The sequence below is a fragment of the Sitophilus oryzae genome, unplaced genomic scaffold (assembly GCF_002938485.1).
Source record: "Sitophilus oryzae breed Bouriz unplaced genomic scaffold, Soryzae_2.0 scaffold_1184_pilon_pilon, whole genome shotgun sequence".
NCBI classification, from domain to species: Eukaryota; Metazoa; Arthropoda; class Insecta; order Coleoptera; family Curculionidae; genus Sitophilus; species Sitophilus oryzae.
This window is the reverse complement of record NW_022145820.1, coordinates 1,812,313-1,831,337: the sequence shown is the minus strand read 5'-3', so window position 1 is coordinate 1,831,337 and position 19,025 is coordinate 1,812,313. Positions and strand designations below refer to the sequence as shown.

Genomic DNA, 19,025 nt, shown 5'->3' with positions numbered 1-19,025 from the left:
ACAGAAAGGCAAAAATCAAAACTATTAGCGTCGTATAAGACGTATAAGTAGCGTAGGTAAAATTTCTTGGAACGTCTAAACCTGAAAACACCTGCCCGACGGGTGGTCCTTACCTATTGTAAAATTGATTGATTGACGTTGAACCAAATTTTGAAAAATCAGTAGCTTAAGTATCCTTTTAGTACCAACTTCCCACATTATCTACGCCGATGTAAATATTCTTTTGAAACTGAAACATCTGGCACACCTGAAAACGTTCTCTGTTGTAAAATGGGTCGATAACGAACCGAACCTTTTTTTTTTTTGGCTGACAATCCACCCTCGCAAACACCTGCCCGACGGGTGGTCCTTCCCTGTTGTAAAATTGATTAACGTCGAAGTAAGCTTTGAACATTCAGTAGCTTAAGTACCATCTTATCCACTTATCACATTCTCTTCGCACAGGTAACTATTCTTTTGAAACTGAAATACCTGGCCAACGGGTGGTTCTTATCTGTTGTAAAAAATGGGTCAATGTCGAACCGAACCTTTTTTTTTTGACCGACAATGACAGTATTTTCAAGGTAGAGTTGGGACGACCGCTGCCAATATTCCACCCCTTTGTAAACTGATTGATATCCACCCTCGCAAACACCTGCCCGACGGGTGGTCCTTCCCTGTTGTAAAATTGATTAACGTCGAAGTAAGCTTTGAAAATTCAGTAGCTTAAGTACCATCTTATCCACTTATCACATTCTCTTCGCACAGGTAAATATTCTTTTGAAACTGAAACACCTGGCCAACGGGTGGTTCTTATCTGTTGTAAAAATGGGACAATGTCGAACCGAACCTTTTTTTTTTTTTTTTGACCGACAATGACACGATTTTCGTGGGGGTTCAAAGCCTACTTGATCGTAAAACTTTTTTTTTTTTTATTAGTAAAAAAAAGCTGTATAAATATAACTAAATTTATTAATATAACTAAATATAACTAAATTATTATGCGCATGTTTGTTAAGTATTTTTTCGGAAAATATTTGTGAAACGGCAACACTGTTCGGGAAATAAATAGCTCAAAGCTCACATTCTTGGGATCAGTAACCATCATGTCAGATTCCTCTTCGTTTGTATTCAGTCTAGAAACTGAAAGAGTGGAGCGCCCAGCGTCACCCGACTCGAATTCCTCGGAAGAAACCGAATTTTTTGAGGAAGGTCAACGCATCGAGATTGACTTGGAAGAATACAATCAAGAAACCGATTCGGAGGAGGACACTTTACCTGATTCCTCAAGTTGGTGGACTCCATGTCAACCACCGGACGAATTAGCTGGACCAGCTGACAGCTCTTGGATGTGGGTTCCAGAAATCGTTGAGGATGATGATGACGATGGAGAAGCAGACTCAACTACCCCATAAATAATCGTCGATCCACTAGATATAATAAAATCGGTTCTTTTTAGAACCACAATAAGAATTATAAAAAAAAAGAATAAAAACCAAATGTATTTATATATCTATTTATTTTAATAAAACTTTTTACTAGACACTAGATCGATAATTAAAAACAACTTAAAATTAAAAAACAGGTTTATTCGACACCGAACTATTTAATATATCATATAAAAAAATTATCGTGTAAAACAGTAAACCTTAAAGTTAAAATACAACTTGGTCGAACTCGAACAATGTAAAATGTTATAATTAAAATAACAATAATGCACTATTAAAACATTATTTTTTTTTTGTGTCAAAAAATTATTCCTTAACATTAGAATACAGATTGGTTCGACACCGAACCATTTAAAATATTATAATTAATTATTGAGTCATGTATTATTAAGGCGTATACTTTTGTGTCTTTTGGAAATTTGCTATCTCGTGTTTGGAACTCGATTTTCACATCTACGGTTGAAGATTTCACATTCTCTGTCTGGTGAACGCAATCGACTAGGAATACTGGATTTTTTGTGTATTCGCCGAAATGCATCATAGGATCATTAAATTCGCGTCCATAATAGCTTCTTTGGAAATTTTCATAATTGTAATAGGCTGCAGCGTACAGTTTTTTTGTAAAATCTAGGTTCCATCTCTCGTAAGGGAAAACAGTTGAGTTAAGATACACTCTAATATCACTAACGTTGGCAGAAGTAAACTGGGTTGCGTTATTCTTAAAATTTTCCGAATTATTATTATCTTGAAATCCGATGATAATATAACGAGGTTTCTCCAAACTTGTGCTAGTTCTAATGGCCCAAACATCTGACGAAGTCTCTCTTAAAGCAGGCAGTTCGTAAAGGTCCCACGTTCGAAAAGTCATATGAATATTTGCACTATTACTACCTTTATTGATACGAGACAATATTTTAAGTTTTTGTCGATCTTCTGGGATTATATGGCGAATTTTCCACTCAATTTTATTAATTTTTATATTAGCTTCCACTTCACCAATATAGCAATTGCTAAAGGTACGAGCGATTATTATAATCAATTCCTGCTTTACATTAAAAATTCCCTTTGTGTAATCTTCGGCAAAACCCATTAAATATTTTAAAGGTAATTTACCCGAAAAAATATTGCTGGAGAGATCTAAAATATCTTGTTTCTTTTCGTTTAGACCCCAGCCACATGTTAGAAGCGGTTTGGTATGTGCGGTACCAAAGGAAACCATCGTTTTTAAAGCTGTAGTTATCCCAGGTTTTCTGACTGCTGCAACTTTTTCACCACCCATCTCGTATCGGATTTCATCAAAAAGGAAAGCTAGTGAATTATTTGATAAATAACATTTTTTAGTTGCGTCGGTAGTCTCAAATGTGCCCTCAATGTAGATATAACTTTCGGATATGTCCAAAATAATATCCTGAAAATGAACTGGAATTCGAATTTCGTCGGAATTTTGAAATTTTGGAGATCCATATGGTTTATACGTGTGTTCTTGCAAGCTAACAATAGAATTATCGAGAATAGGTTCTGTAAAAACTTCAATTTTTTCGCTAGTTGTCATCATTTTGATTGTTTACGTACTTTCAATCCAATAAATTGTAGAAATTTATAATCTCTGGTAGAGAGTCGTGGTAGACGTCCTTCACACCTTAAGTTTGGTTTATAAATGGATTCTGGTTTAGGTGGTCGCTTGCTTTTATTGGGATACGTTGCTAGTCTAGAAGAAAGCACAATTTGCGGTTGACAATTATAGCGGAAGCCCATATTTATGTCAACTTTTTCAATTCCAGCTTAACTATAATCTTTTCTTTTTGGAAATTGATCAAATCACCGTTGTCATCCAAGATGCGTAGTGTGATGTTATCTAAGAACTGGCGCCCGTCTGGTCTTAATGGTAAATAAATAGGATTTGAAGGCTCCTTTGTGATTTTAAAGCCAGGCTCAGATTCTATATCGAATTCGAACAATATATGGCATTCGTTTGAATTAAGATATGCTCCCGAAGTTATATTGCTATCTACTCGTATTATACGTACTTTCATAATGTCCACTTGAAATGTCGATTCGTGTTTTATACCATTTTTTAGCAGAACACGACCAAATCCGAGCATTTTTCCGACACTCTTTTCTTCCGTGAAGTCGATTATATATTTTGATTTAATCTCACATTTTAGTGTGTTGTTGTTGGCCAACAGTGAAAATAAATTATCCTCGTTTTCTTTAGTAGACTCCTTTAATGCGGTGAGCATAGCTTTTTCAATTTCGTATATTTCGTAAACACCAGGTGGAATTATCATATTTACAGATTTAGATTTTTCGGTTTTCTTATAAGAGAAACGATTGTTACTTTCGTCTATGTTAAAAATTGAGTTGTACGTATAGAAGCCAACAAGTGCAAGTCCATATCTATCTGTAGCATTCAGTTCTATAGGTGGATAAAAGTTTGCACTTAAGACGCTAGAGCGTCCCGTTAAGGTAAATGTGTAAGACATAACTGATGGTAAATTAACTTCAACATGGTTTTTATTGTTGTTTGCAGCATTTTAGTGGGTTAAAGCTGAACCGACGTTTACCTTGCTCTATTTTTTCATTGGTAATATTTACATCCCTCATTTTACAATAGCAACAATATAGTTTTCTAGGTGTTGATACGTCACTCTCTTCTTCTTCATATAAATTGTTGTATTGTTCACTAGAATATTGATACTTAAGGATATCAATGTCGTTTTTCATGTGTTCCGGTAACTTATCCCATACTAATGCAATTTCATTCGGTTTACAGGTAATCATAACTTCTTTTGGCATGTTTTCTAACTGTTCAGAAGTTAATTCTAGTAAACTACCATGGCGATAGTAGACTTTAAGCGATAAAGCCATTTTTTTATAATGATCTCGATCCATCTGAGGTGTCAAAGACATATTATGATTCTGAGAGAAACTTTAAACACAAATGTCCGCACCAGACTGTTCCAAACTTCTGTTGACGATCGTATGTATAGTAAATATTAGTGGCAGCTTTGGAACCTCGTCGTAGATATTCTAGCAATTCTATAGGGGGTGATAAATTACCAAAACTGTCATAGTAAATAACTTGTGAATTTACCTTTTTGTATGCCACCCAATGTGTCCCTAACCCCTTGCTACTATCTAAGTTAACAATAGCACATTCATAGCATTTTGGACCACGCCATGGAAGAGTATCCCTCATATAAACCCCTCTAAAATTTGGTATTTTCATTTGAAATGCATACTTGCTTATGTCGATATTGGATAGTGGTCTTTGGGGCAGGGATCCTATGAGTTTTTTGATTTGTTCATAAAAAGTCCTAAACCTGATCGGTATGGTTTTAAATATATACCATTCCCCTTTGAATTCAAAGTTAGGCGGCCGCCTGTCTTTTGAGAATTCTCATTTTTTGCCGTCTTTATAGCACGAACGATACCTCCAACTCCTCCAGCCAGTGATCCCAAAGCTGAAAGACCGGCAAATATTGGTATTAATGGTAATAAGCCACCCACTTTTGGAATAGGTATTATTCTAGGAGTGCAAATTCTTCTTTTACCACCGGATTTTCGCAAGAATTTCCGTGCTGCAGCTAAGGCTATTCGAGAAGCGTTTAGAATGTCTTTTTCAGCAATTTTTTTACCTCCGGCTTTGCGTAATTCGGCTTGAATCGGTCGTCTCAGCGCTTTTCCAAAAGCAAGTTTGGGTAATCTTTTACGTTTACGCACACCTTTCAAAGATTTAGCTGGGAGTCGTTTTCCTTTTTTGATACTTTTACCCTTATTTGATCTCGCTCTATACCCCATCCCAAAGCGTTGTTTTGCCTTCATAATATTTGTTACTAACCAAGCTGAAGCTTTTTCACTTGCAGTAGAGTCCTTAGATTTAACTCTCTCCCAAGCACGTTGCTCAAGTTCGCTATCTGCTTTATGACGTTCACCCAAATTATTAAGATTTTGCGAATATACTATATCGTGTTTCTTACAAGCTGCATCCAAGGGGTTAATACCTAAATCGCCCCTCGCTAGACGCTTTTTTAGTTTTGTACCGGGTCCACAGTACTGATATCCGGGAAGATGTAACTCAAACGGTAACTTATTAATTAACGAATTAACTATACCACTACCAGTTTTATTTGAATATCGAGAGCGTCCAGTTCGTTTGACGAGCGACATCTGAATGAACATTAAACCCAGGCGTTCACTTTAATGTACCTACTATTTTTTTTATTAGAAGAAAAAAATGAAGATTGTAAAACTTAAACAGAAACTAGATATCGAAAATATTGATAAAAAGGTGGGGTCCAGTTACACTTCAAAATATAGAAGGCGTCATGGTCCGCTACTCCCTTTATCGATTCGTGGATTGTTAATAGGACCATCAAACTGTGGAAAAACTAATGTTATGATTACCTTACTTACTCATCCGTTGGGATTGTGTTTTGAAAATGTTTACATATATTCCAAGTCGTTGTATCAACCGAAATATGAGTATCTGCAGAAAGTTTTTACACCTATTAAGGGTTTGGGTTACTACACATTTAGTGATGCAAACAGTATTTTAGAACCATCTGATGCTAAACCAAATTCTATCTTTATATTCGACGATGTAATGTGTGAAAAACAGGATGTTATACGCTCATATTTTAGTATGGGTCGTCACAATTATGTGGATTCATTTTACCTAGCCCAGACATACTCACGAGTTCCCAAACAATTAGTGCGCGATAATGCCAATTTAATTATTATGTTTAAACAGGATGAAATGAATCTACGTCATATTTATTCGGACCATGTTTCGCCTGATGTAACATTTAATCAATTTCAAGAGATGTGTGCAAAATGTTGGAACGATAAGTATGGTTTTTTAGTTATCGATAAAGATAGTGATTTAAACTCTGGAAGATATCGTGTAGGGTTCGATAGCTATATATTAATAGAGTAATCTTAATTAAAGCTCATTTGACAACTAAACGATATAGTAGTAGGCCACAGCCAAAATGAACGAGGAAATTGATTTGAAACGCAAATTAGTCGAAGCTACAGATGCTGTTCGAAAAAAATTTAAACAAATTAAATCTGCAAGCGTACACGATAAAATTGAATTGGAGAAATTTTACGAACCGATTAGTACACCGTTAACATCTATATCCAATGTTATTAAAAAACAAAAAAGTTTGAAACCAAAATACGATCAAATAAGTATGGGTACATCAACTGAAAGTGTAAGTACACCCACACAGACAGCATTTACGGAGCGTGCACCAAAAGAAACGTCAACTCCATTGATAAAACCACGGAAGCCTCTCTGGGATGAATCGAGTATACATAGACACACGCTTGATGAAAGGTTTGTTACACCACCACCCTCAAATACTTCTGCAATGACATCTAGTGACTACTCAGTGGAATCTCCGGACAGTGTAATTCAATCTTATCTAAACGAATTTACGGCTAAACCATCTTTATTTGACAATATTTATGGGGTTCGACGTGAAAAGAAGAACAAATATGTGATGTATATGGGTAAAATGGAAATACGTTTTCCACCCGGTAATGTTGTTCTTGTGGACAAAAATAATAAAATTAGTGAATTTCAAGGGAACTCTGAACTTTACGACCTACTTTTCTTGAGAAATCCACCAGCATTGGGTAATGAAGGTGAAATGGATCCCGAAGTTATCGAAAATTATAAATCAATTTTGCAGTTGACAGAAGCACCGTATACAGACTATAATAAAAAGTATGGGTTGAGAGCTACAAGGTGGAGAAAGTATACAAGTATCATAAAACCTCTAATGCAAGGAACTCGATTAGGTACTGGGATTCAGAAAAATAATTCAAAAGGTAGCTTACCCCTCCAAAAACGTGTCATTTCGGAAAATGTGAATTATGTATATTGGAATAAACCGAAAGAGTTAATAGATCGTTTACGATTACTCTGGAGTTCAAAGATGGCGGGACACACCGGACATGATAACGAAATAATATCTATAATTGAAGAACTCCGGGAAGAACGAATAATTTATTAAGAAAAGCAAGTAGCAATTTTCATCAGTTCTCCAAGATACGTCTTTTAGAAATATGGAGGTTAGCCCTGAAAAGTTAAAAATTGTCAATGAACTTCATAGACCTGCTAGAAAAAATTTTCCAAGGAGGCGTACAATAATTAAGGGATATAGCGATTTGTGGCAAATAGATTTGGCTGAAATGCAACAATATAGTAGTGAAAATAATGGTTATCGTTACATATTAGTGTGTATAAATTGCTATTCTAAATATATGTACACTAGACCTGTCAAGAATAAAACTGGAGTTGAAGTTACCAGGGCGATGAGGGATATTATTACAGAAGCAGGGTATGCACCAAGTAATCTACAAAGCGACCAAGGAAAGGAATTTTTCAATAGAACTTTTCAAGCTATGGTTGAAGAATACAATATTAATCATTATTTTACATTCAGTACCAAAAAAGCTGCAATTGTAGAACGAGTAATAAGAACACTTAAGAATTATTTATATAAGGAGTTTTCAGCTAGAGGTTCATACCAATGGCTACAACTTTTACCTACTGTAACGAAGACGTATAATAATAAGAAACACCGCACCACCCAAATGAAACCGGTTGATGTTAATCCTAACACACGTATTGACGCTTACAATCACATAAAAATTGTACCTAAAAAATTTAAATTTCGATTAGGTGATGTGGTTCGAATAAGCAAATTCAAAAGTATTTTTGATAAGGGATATACTCCGTCATGGTCAACTGAACAGTTTAAAGTTGCAAAAGTTAACATCACCCAGCCACCGACATACATCCTAGAATCAGTAGAAGGTCAACCAATTAAGGGATGTTTTTATGAGGCCGAATTACAGAAGACAAAGTCCCCGGGTATTTATCTAGTTGAAAGAATACTGCGTAACCGACAGAAAAATAAAGTTAAGCAATTTTATGTAAAGTGGTTAGGCTTTCCATCCAGGTTTAACTCATGGATTGATTCTTCTGATATTATTTAAAATTTATAATATGTTTACTTTGTACTATTAAAAAATCAACACATTTTTTTTTAAATCGTATTTTATTTAAATAAACCTACATTTATTACTATATTTTTTTATTTCACATTTGCCAATATATGTTCAGAGATATCCGTCAAACGCCTAGTATCCTTAAACTTATTCAGCTGGTCTTCCAGAATTGCAATCCTCGTCACGTATTTGGGCTTATTGTGTTCTATCTCAGATTCCAACTTTGCCAATATTAGAGTCATAAAATCCTTAGTTATTATACGAGTATAAAGGTCTTGTAATTTATGTATTTTATAATCTGCATATTGCATTGTAACTGCATCAGCCTTATCTATTGGCTCACTAAGGTTTATTATTCGTTTTTCTTGAATGTTATAGTCGCCACTGGGTGTTAATTTATATCCAATTCCGGGTATGCTGCGCAACACTTCAACTGTTTTATGTATTTTATCATCTGCATATTGCATTGCAACTGCATCAACCTTATCTATTGGCTCACTAAGGTACATTCTTCGTTTTCCTTGAATGTTATAGTCACCACTGGGTGTTAATTTATATCCAATTCCTGGCATGCTGCGCAACACTTCTACAGTATCATGAATATTCTTACGACCGAATTTATCAATTGTTTTGTTAGTCGCCATCTCTGAACTAAACTGTTTTCTACGGAAGTACTATTATTATATGAATTTATTATTAAGTGGAGTAACACCCCCCTGTTGTTCAGTTTTAATAATATGATTTACTCTTTTTTCTAACACGATAATCCTTTGGATGTATTCTCGCGTTTTTTCTTCCACAGTTTTTTTTATCGCGTTCATCATTTTCTCTTCCACATCATTATTCAATATATTTGCAAATGCTTTGTTCAATTGAACAAGTTCCTTGTCAATATATTGTTTTGTTATAGCATCTGTCTTATCTCTAGGATGAGCGACATTCGTTAAACGTTTTTGAGTTATGTCGTAATCTCCACTGGATGTTAATTTAAATCCTATTCCAGCAGCACCACGTATTGTACGCACTTTGATATTATTTCTTTTGCGTCCAAACTTGTCAACTGTATTGTTAACAGGAGCCATATTCAACTATAACTAAAATATTTTCAGTAATTGTTCTTATTTATATAAATATATATAATAAAAAAAAACAGGGTGATAGTAGTAGTACATATTTATTGATGACGTTTTACAATTTGTTTTTCATGGTAAATATATAATGTGTAGGTATAAAATGTATTAGCCTAGGCTAGCTGCTACATCGACTTCCATGTTATCTACTGTGTCAACATCGTTCGAGACACTACTGGTTCCGTCTTTTTGTAATGCTGGATTGATGGTTGCAGAAAATGTCTCTTCATAGAGGAGATATTTCTCAGAAATATCATCTGGGATATGTGGAATTCTAAGTAAAAAACTTCTTAAATCTTCCTCCACCATTTCAGAGCAAAATGTATCCAGACTAATGCTACCATACACATACTTTTCACACAAATGTGCTCCAATACGATAGTTTATTGAGGTTTTAAGGTATTTAATATATTTCTCATCATCATCATTGTCTCCAAGAAGATTTAGGAATTTCAGGGTGTCGCCACATATTTTTCTCAATTGTACAGCTAATTTATAAACGTGTAACATTTGGCCTTCATCATATGCATTAGAATCATACTTTTCAGTGACAACGTCGCACATCTTTAACAAGAATACATGTGTGAGTATTCAATGAATGTAATTATTACAAGTTACTTAACATTTTATTACATTTTTTTTTAATATTATATTAATAAATGTTTACTCCAACACACCAAAATTAAGGAGGGCTCTAGTATTTCCACCAGCTAATACCGAACTCTGCCCTAAATAACATAAATAATATTTATCATCGAATTTATTTATGAGCTGTACTAGATCATCTGTGAAAGTCTGAACAACACGTTTTGGTAGAAATGATTGGAATGTTAAGTTACTTGTTTTATCGTGTAATGTTGCTAGAATTGTTTTTCCAAAACGTGTTGTCATCGACACCATATTTTTAATAATATATATTTTTCCCACTGTCAACGATGATATGGATTTACGTTCGACTAATTCAATTTCTTCAAGCTTTTTATTAATTTGTTCAAATGTATTCTTTGAAATACTCATTTTAAAAAAAATGTAATAAATATTTGAAAAAACTTTTACGCAATATACCTTCAAACACTTTTGAATACACCACACAATGTTTCTTTGGAATGTATACACACGACTTGTTACTTTACAAGAGATTCTATATCTGAATACGTTTCCATGAAAGTCGCTTTATATACACAATGTTAAACTACCCCCCACCTTGGCAGCCTAGAAGAACATTCATGGTGACTAATTTCAAAGACATCTGAAAGTCAATCTTACAGGTCGTTCAAGATTGTCCATCAAGCTCCTTGTGAAGGGTACACAAACGCATTTCAAATACATCTGAAAGTCAACCTTAAAGGTCGTTTAAGGTCTCACAACAAGGTTCTTTCTGGAATCACTCAAGGAGGTTTGAAAGCCACATATGTCAAGGTCAAGCGAACTGCGCATGTGGAGGAGCCCAATCGGCTAATATCTCCTACTAGTGTGGATTAATAATATCCGCTACGCCGACGATACGGTCTTAACCTACAACAACTGGTCAACAAGGTAGGAGAACAGAGCAAAGCAATGGGTTTAAACATGAACATCAATAAAACCAAATTTATGATAATATCCAGAAACCCAGATGTCTTTATAAACTCCATCCTAACATTTAACTCAAGGCCCATAGAAAGAGTAGATAAATTTAAGTACTTGGGCATCTGGCTTTCCGAAGATTGGACTTAAGACAAGGAAATTAAATGTCGCATCGAACAAGCTCGACAGGCATTTTTGAGGTTTCGAAAAGTACTTGTCTGTTCTGATTTTGACCTTGGCCTTAGATTAAGATTCGTAAAGTGTTATGTGTGGTCGGTGCTCCCTTATCGGAAAGTTGGACACTGAAAGCAGCTATCATCATAGAATCCTGAAGATACCTTGACGGCTAGATGAAGAAGTTTTCAGACGTGTTGAGAGAGAGAGAGAGAGAGAGATAGAGAGAGAGAGAATGTCTTGGCTGAGGAATATTAGACAGTGGACAGGGCTACACTATGTTCAGTCGTTAATACACTAGAGACCTGCACGGGCCGATTTTTTGTAGCCCGACCTGGCCCGGCTCGCGAAGAGAAGTAGGTTTTGTAAGCCCGGCCCGGTTTGTGGAAAGTTAAAACTTTAAACTAGTCTGGCCCGGCCCAGCCCGGCCCGAACCATTAAAATAAAATGATCAAAATAAGATAACAAATATACGTATGTATACGCAAAATAAAAAAACGTAAACAGAAACAGCCTTAAAATATCTGTTATAATACAAGATGTCTCAAGAACATGTACAGAAGCAAAGTTGTGTTTTTTTAAAGTGCAGAACCGGCCCAGCCCGGTGCCCGACCCCTATTGACAGTTCGAGACCGACCCGGCCCGAGGCCCGGGCTTGAGGCCCGTTCGAGCTACCCGGCCCGTGCAGATCTCTATAATACACACCGCCGGAACAGAGAAGCAACGGAAAATGTTATCGTAAACATCCATTAATGGATCTGCACTAGAAGAAGAAGAGTATTAATAGGAAAACTATTATGGTAACAGCTGGCATCAAAAACATACATTATTGCATGTTCTATTAGTATGCACTTTAGTAAGCTTCCAATGTTGAAATATACTACTACTACTACCGCCATTACCCGCTGACGAGTATTTGACACGCATAAGAAGATGGTTACGAAAAGCGTTTTCTTTCATGAGCTTTTCTGTGACTGAAAAGCCTGATACGTGATATTATCTCTCTTCCCTACTCCGGACATCCTAAAAATTCATTGCTTTGTTCCCTCTTTACTTTTTAGTTATCGCTGTTAACTGAGTTTCCAAATCCTCTCCACTGCATTCTATTGTGCGTCTATTCCCACTTCATTCTGCATTCCTTTAAGTTTTCGTGGAAAATATCACTATCCCTTTTGAGTTGTCCACCCGCTTTTCTCTTATCGTCTACAAGCTCACCATAAGAAGAGATTTTCGTAGGCGGTTCTCTTGCATTCTGCATACGTGACCAACCCATCTTAAGCGGGATTTTGTAATCATGACTTCAACGCTCTCGCAGCTACCTTTTCCAAGACCGATACGTTTGAGACATGGTAAAACCATTTGATTCTTAAGAGTTATCTCAGGTGTCTCTGTTGCAACTTGTTTAATGCGTTCATGTGTCAGGGGTACGGCACCCAGGTTTTGCTTCCATATATCATAGTGGGGATTATTATTGCTCAGTACACTGCAAGTTTCGCTTTAGTGCTCAAGTCATGGTTATAGAAAACCCTGTCTTTTAATTTCCAGAATGCTCTTGAGGCGCTGCTAATCATGTGCTGAATTTCAAAGTCGATGTTGGTCTTTTCCGAAATCAAACTACCCAGGTAATTGAATTCCACTATATATTCCAATAGTTCTTTTGCGATGTTTATAGCATTGTTGTGATCTTCCGGGGTAAGCACATGATTTTAGTTTTATCGATGTTCAGCTTAAGGCCTTAAAACCTCGGATGCCCAGGTATATGTGTTCAACATTTTTGTAAATGCGTTAACGTTTTCGCAACTAGAGGGCCGTCATCAGCGTACTGAAGTTCTGTGATGAATTTTGTACGTTTTTTTGCCCGCGAGTCTTTTTATGTTGAACAGACTGCCGCGCCGTCGTATCTGTATCTAATGCCCAATCCTCTCTTCTGCAGTTAACTCTTGTGAAATATATCAAATATAATGAAAATATCTTCTTAGACGCCTATAATTAAAAAAAAAATGTAATTTTACGGTTTTTGAACCATCAAAATGTGAGTGATGTTTGAATTTTGTTGTATTTATTACTAGTATCTCTTAATAAGTAATCACACACATGTCTATTTTCTTAAATAATAATATACACCATTAAATAATAATATACACCATTTTTTTCCTTACAGTGACTCCATAATAATTCCAATATGCAACAGTGGCACGAGCATAGTGGCCGGATTTGTCGTCTTCTCCGTTTTGGGCTATATGTCGCACAAGACCGGAATTCCGGTTTCGTCGGTGGCTACCGGAGGCCCGGGGCTGGCGTTCGTCACCTACCCGGAAGCAATCAGCTTACTGCCTTGGTCCAATTTGTGGGCGGTTTTGTTTTTCCTTATGATTTTCTTTCTCGGGCTTAGCAGCGTGGTAAGAATAACAACATAATATATTTTAATTTTAAATACATCAAATTTATGACCAATAATGTTTCATGTAAAGACAGTACAGGGTATTACATTTTCGTGTGTTGTATGCGGTTTCTGATTTATGAGTAGCGATAACAAGATGCAGTTTTCACGTTAGGTAAACTACTACATGCTTTTTTTTTATAAAACTAAAGCTAAATACAGATTTCTTCCAGCCCTCTTAGTTCTTGAAATACAGTGCGAATTTGAAAATGTTCTGTTTTCTCTCTCCGTATATTGGAAGATAACCAATGTACGGAGACATATAAATTATCGAAAAGGTGAAAACTGAGTCTCATAGAGCTTTTCACGTAGAATCCACGTGTGCAATTATTTTTTCCCTGGAAGCAATATCTTAAGGTGGGTATTCACTTGCAACAAAACACTTCGAACGAATCAAACGCGCCGCGCACTCCAAACAATCTGCAACAAAACATTTTCCGGGCGCGCTCTGAACGACCTGCAACAAAACATTTTGCGCGGAGCGTTCCGCCTGTTTGCGGTGTTTGCTGCGTTCCCACCAGTAATCCTCTGTACCTTTGCTTTCCAATGTACAGAGTGACATTCAAAATATTACCACCCCCCTGTAATACAGCCTTCACTGTTTTTATATTTATTGGTTTTATTAATTTTACTCTTTTTTTTTCTTTTTTACTTTTTCTTTACTTAAGCAAAAATTAGTCAAACCGACCAACATAAGATGCGTTCTACATTTTCGGTATCTCTTCTAAAATGCAAATATTTATAAGAAGGCTTGTATTATGACCAACATAATAGAATATATATGGTCTTCTTTCAGTTTGTGTCTACAGAAGCTGTTATTACTAGCATAACTGATGAATTTCCAATATTAAGGAAATATAAGTTGTTTATAGGATTTTTCTTGTGTATCGCTATGTGGGCTGGATCTACATTATTTACTACTGATGTAAGTGAACTTTACTATTTATTATTAAGCATATATTTAAAAACAAGATTTATATAAAATTAAATATAAAGATTAAAGAATTAAAATTTTTTATTTTTTTAAATATTTCTTAATTGGCGTTTGCAACAATATGTTATCTATATTTTAATATTATTTTCTGTTATTCTCTGTAAAGCATATAATATTTTCTCCTAATAGTAGCTTTAATTTTAGAAATTTTACTAAGTAAATATTGTCCGTTTTTATAATATAATATTTTGTACAGTTTTCAAATATAAAATTAGTTCGTACCAGCTCTCTCTATTCCTCAAATGACATACCTCCTTTACTTTAATTTCTTATTTATTTTGGGGTATAAGAGTTTAAATTATATAACAGATTTTGCAAGAAGAATTTTAGGTGAGATCCATATAAGGGCGTACGCTTCTTGTTCATTAAAAATTCTTATGAAATTATAATAATTAAATATTCAGAAACTCAAAGTTATTTTAAAATAATCTAAGTGATATGGTTTTGAAGAAATATTAATATAAACATTATTAAACTAATTCTATATAAAGTCTTAGGATTATATTAGTTTATGCTTAAAGATATATTACTATAATTATTGTTAAACTTTTAATTATATATATTTTTTTTAATATAAATGTGTGACTTTTTACATAAATTGATGAAGTATGATAAAATTATCATTAAGGAACTTTTTATCACATCTTTTACAGAGCGGAATATATTGGTTATCCCTACTAGATTGGTATTCCGCATCAGTTACTATAATATTGATCTCAATAGTTGAAGTTATTGTAATAGGATGGACCTATGGCGTCACAAACTTCGTTAGTGATATAGAATTTATGGTTAAAGAAAAAGTATCATGGTTCTGGATTGTCAGTTGGAAAGTGACTACCCCACTTATCCTAATTGTAAGTTGAACATTTGATAAACCTTAAATATACTTGAAAATAAAACCCTTTTACTCTGAAGGCTATGTTTATAATAACTATTTCTTATAACACGAGAATATCATATAACGGCAAAGAGTATCCGGACTGGGTAGTTAGTATTGGATGGACATCGTGTTTTGCTTCTATGGCCTGGATTCCGATTTGTATGGGTTACCATTTGCTATACAAAGAAGACGGAGATCTAATTGAGGTGTAACTATTTAGTGCTTAATACTTCTTTGAAATTACAGTTTCTAACTTTTAATAGAGGATAGGGGAATCTATAACGCCTAGTCTAGAATGGGGACCTGCTGACGAGAGAATTAGAGTACATTGGCTAAAAAATGTTGTATTTAAAAGAGCGGGTAAGAATATATTTACGATATAAAAATGATATTATTTAAATCTTTTTTCTTCAAGAAGAAACCTCCCTAGTCGAAATTGATCCAATTCATCAACAGTTCATCGAATTGACAACTACAGTCTGATACAGCATTAGAAATAAGACTAGACTGCTGAAAATAAATAAGCTCTTATATTAACTTCAATACTTAGGCTAAGCGCTGACATGCAATTTCGAGTCGGGCGATTATTATATCTGCCAACTAGGCATCTCCGCTTCCTTATGCCGGGACCACACCAAACTGTGCAAACCAGGCGACCTGTGATGCTGGATGCCGGCAAAAGTCAGGTTGCTAAAATAATTAAAAAGTTGCGGCAACCAAAACCCAGCGACACGACTTGCTCTGCTCGAAATGCTTACAGCCGAATGTCGGTAAAAAACGAATATTGAGCAACCGGTAGAGAGCAATTTTCTGCTATCCACTTTTCTTAAACTTATAAAAATCAGAAAGACATATATTAAAAAAAACACTTCTTAGCTTAGATATATTTAGTAGAAGATATAATAATTTTCTATTTGAGATTAAAATTGGTTCCGGTGCAAATAAGTTAAAACCTTAGTTAAAAATATATGTTACAAGTTATTTGGATGTTGGATGGCTATAGTTACACACCGACTGTTTGATCATAATATAATATGTGTGCGTATCTCCATAAGAAATTATTTGTTTAAATTCTGCAACTAAACAATTGGCCGACTAGAAATTGTAGGTTTGACCTACCACCTAGACTTACATTTCCGACATTATATTTTTACCAAAAATGAAAAAGATACCACTTAACTTAATATGTCTATGCAAAATAACTGAACAATATTTAGTAATAAATAATATACATATAGTACAATGCTCTCTCTAATGTTTTATATTATATTGAAGATACTTTGTTAATATATATTTAAAAGAAATTAATTTTGTTTTGCATTTTAATTGCTCAGTTCAAATTCTTCTTAAGTATAGAATAACAGGCCGTCTATTTTAAACAATATTACCACATAAATAATCTGTAGTGTAAAGTAGGACACTAGAAAATTTAATCAACACGAAAATTAAAACAACTTGTATATTTTGATATTAATTACATATATGTAAGTGGTAGGTTTCCCTTTTAACAAGAATCTTCTACGATACCTGATCTAATTTTAAGAAATAAATTTCCGTTTGTTCTTAGTTATATACGGATTCCTTACCATCGTATAGCTTTCCAGGTATAACAATAAATTAATTTTGTTATACAATTTACTGTATATAATATTAACTACTATACTGCTAAGGCTACATAAAATTAGATACATACTCGACATTTACAGCATTTATATTTTTCTTTTGTAAACATGGTTAGCTTTTTTCTTATGCAGGATGCATAAACATAACATTTTATCGTAATAATATATTACGACGTTTTTGAAAAATTTGTTTCAAATTATTCTCTTAAACGGCCTTTACACTATGCGAGAACTCTTCAAAATGGGTTAAGGTCGTATATCGTGGCCCAACTTTGTCGCATTTTGATTCATTTCCAGTTGTCTTGACCCACTTCAGTTTGCCTCGACCTACTTTCGATTCTTAAATGTGCCTAAAAACTACTCGTGAGAAGGGCGTGGGGGGATTTCTTTTTTTTTGCGTTTCCTGTTGCCTCGTTCAATTTTGTTTCGTTTTGAGCCATTTCCAAAACGTGGCGATATCTGTACCCGAGGCAAAGGATTTTTTTTTCATAAATCTCAGGGAAATAAGTAAACCTAGATGTTTCTAAAATAGCTGTTGTTACGATAATGTTTCATTACTTACATCTCGTTTTATGTTGATATATATTCCTCAAAATTAATATTTGAACACGCGTTTATAATATGTAGAGTAGATATTTAAGAACAAAAATTTTCACTCAATCTGCAGGAATATAATTACAATATGTTTATTATTAATTTTATTATAATGAATTAGTATATCAAATTTTATCTGTTATGTTTGTTTACGCGGCCTTAATTGATTAATTTAACAGTAGTATTGCTTGATGAGTAATATAGGCAACATCATCAATATATCGAGCTGATTGGGAAAACTATTGATTGGCCCGATGTCAATAAAAGATTTTTTTATATATAGTAATAACATAGAGTGTTGTAAGATTTTATTTTTAACTTTCAATAGCGGGTAAATAAGTATGAAAAAAAAAATAATAATTTTTGTAAATAATTATTGTGTTTATTACATAAACTTTGTCACACTTAGCTACTTAAGGTTATTTATACATAAACTACTTGACTCTTAATTTTAACTATGTATTTGTGATTTGTATAAATAATGTGTTTCTCCTAAAAAAAAAAAAAAAAAATTAACAGATTTTTGTGATAAGTTAATTTGAAATTGGCATTTTGTTATAGACACTAGCTACACTGATGAAGGCTGTAATGTTGGCCGAAACGTTTGGTTATTTCCTTTAAAAATGAAAAAAAATAAAAATATGAAAACCCAAATGAAAACTTAATCAGAGTTTTCCCGAACCTAAATCCCAAGAAAATTAAAAAAAAAGTAATAACATAGTTTTATATAAATCCATTCAAAAATAAGAAATAATAATTAGATTAACAATTTTTTAATAGTTTAACACCGTGGATGATAACCTATAAAATGCGGGCCGCCAGAACAGTTTTACGATTTTAATGATTATTATTATTAACGATTTACTATTTTAAGTTTTGGAAATACATTTGTTCACTATATTGTAATTAATAATGTTAGACAAAGATTAAAACTAAATATTCTTGTCTATCCTCAGAGGAATAGCCGATTTAATCTACCATCGGTAACTGTTTTCCAAATGCACTGTTTTTGATTTTTCATATCAGTTTAATATAATGATATTGCATTACAAATTAATGATATTTATTCGTGCTCTACAATTACTTATTTTTCTGAAGCCACCACAACGGTTGACCTTGATTCCTTCGTGCTATTTCACAAAATAGTACGATAAATATAAACCCGTGTTATA

General features: G+C 34.1%; 1 protein-coding gene across 4 annotated transcripts in view; it reads left to right on the top strand.

The window, feature by feature from the left end:
- The window catches only part of LOC115891524 (sodium- and chloride-dependent glycine transporter 1-like), a 93,551-nt gene extending 76,696 nt beyond the window's left edge, over nt 1-16,855 (top strand). For 3 of the 4 annotated variants that reach the window (XM_030912007.1, XM_030912004.1, XM_030912008.1), the window contains exons 7-12: nt 13,485-13,722; nt 14,560-14,688; nt 15,411-15,611; nt 15,673-15,843; nt 15,901-15,997; nt 16,053-16,855. In XM_030912007.1, the coding sequence (XP_030767867.1) occupies nt 13,485-13,722; nt 14,560-14,688; nt 15,411-15,611; nt 15,673-15,843; nt 15,901-15,997; nt 16,053-16,120 (904 nt within the window). In that variant the 3' untranslated portion in view covers nt 16,121-16,855. The remainder of the gene's footprint in view (nt 1-13,484; nt 13,723-14,559; nt 14,689-15,410; nt 15,612-15,672; nt 15,844-15,900; nt 15,998-16,052) is intronic. The other variant, XM_030912006.1, reaches the window with a different exon arrangement.
- Nucleotides 16,856-19,025: the final 2,170 nt, after the last annotated feature.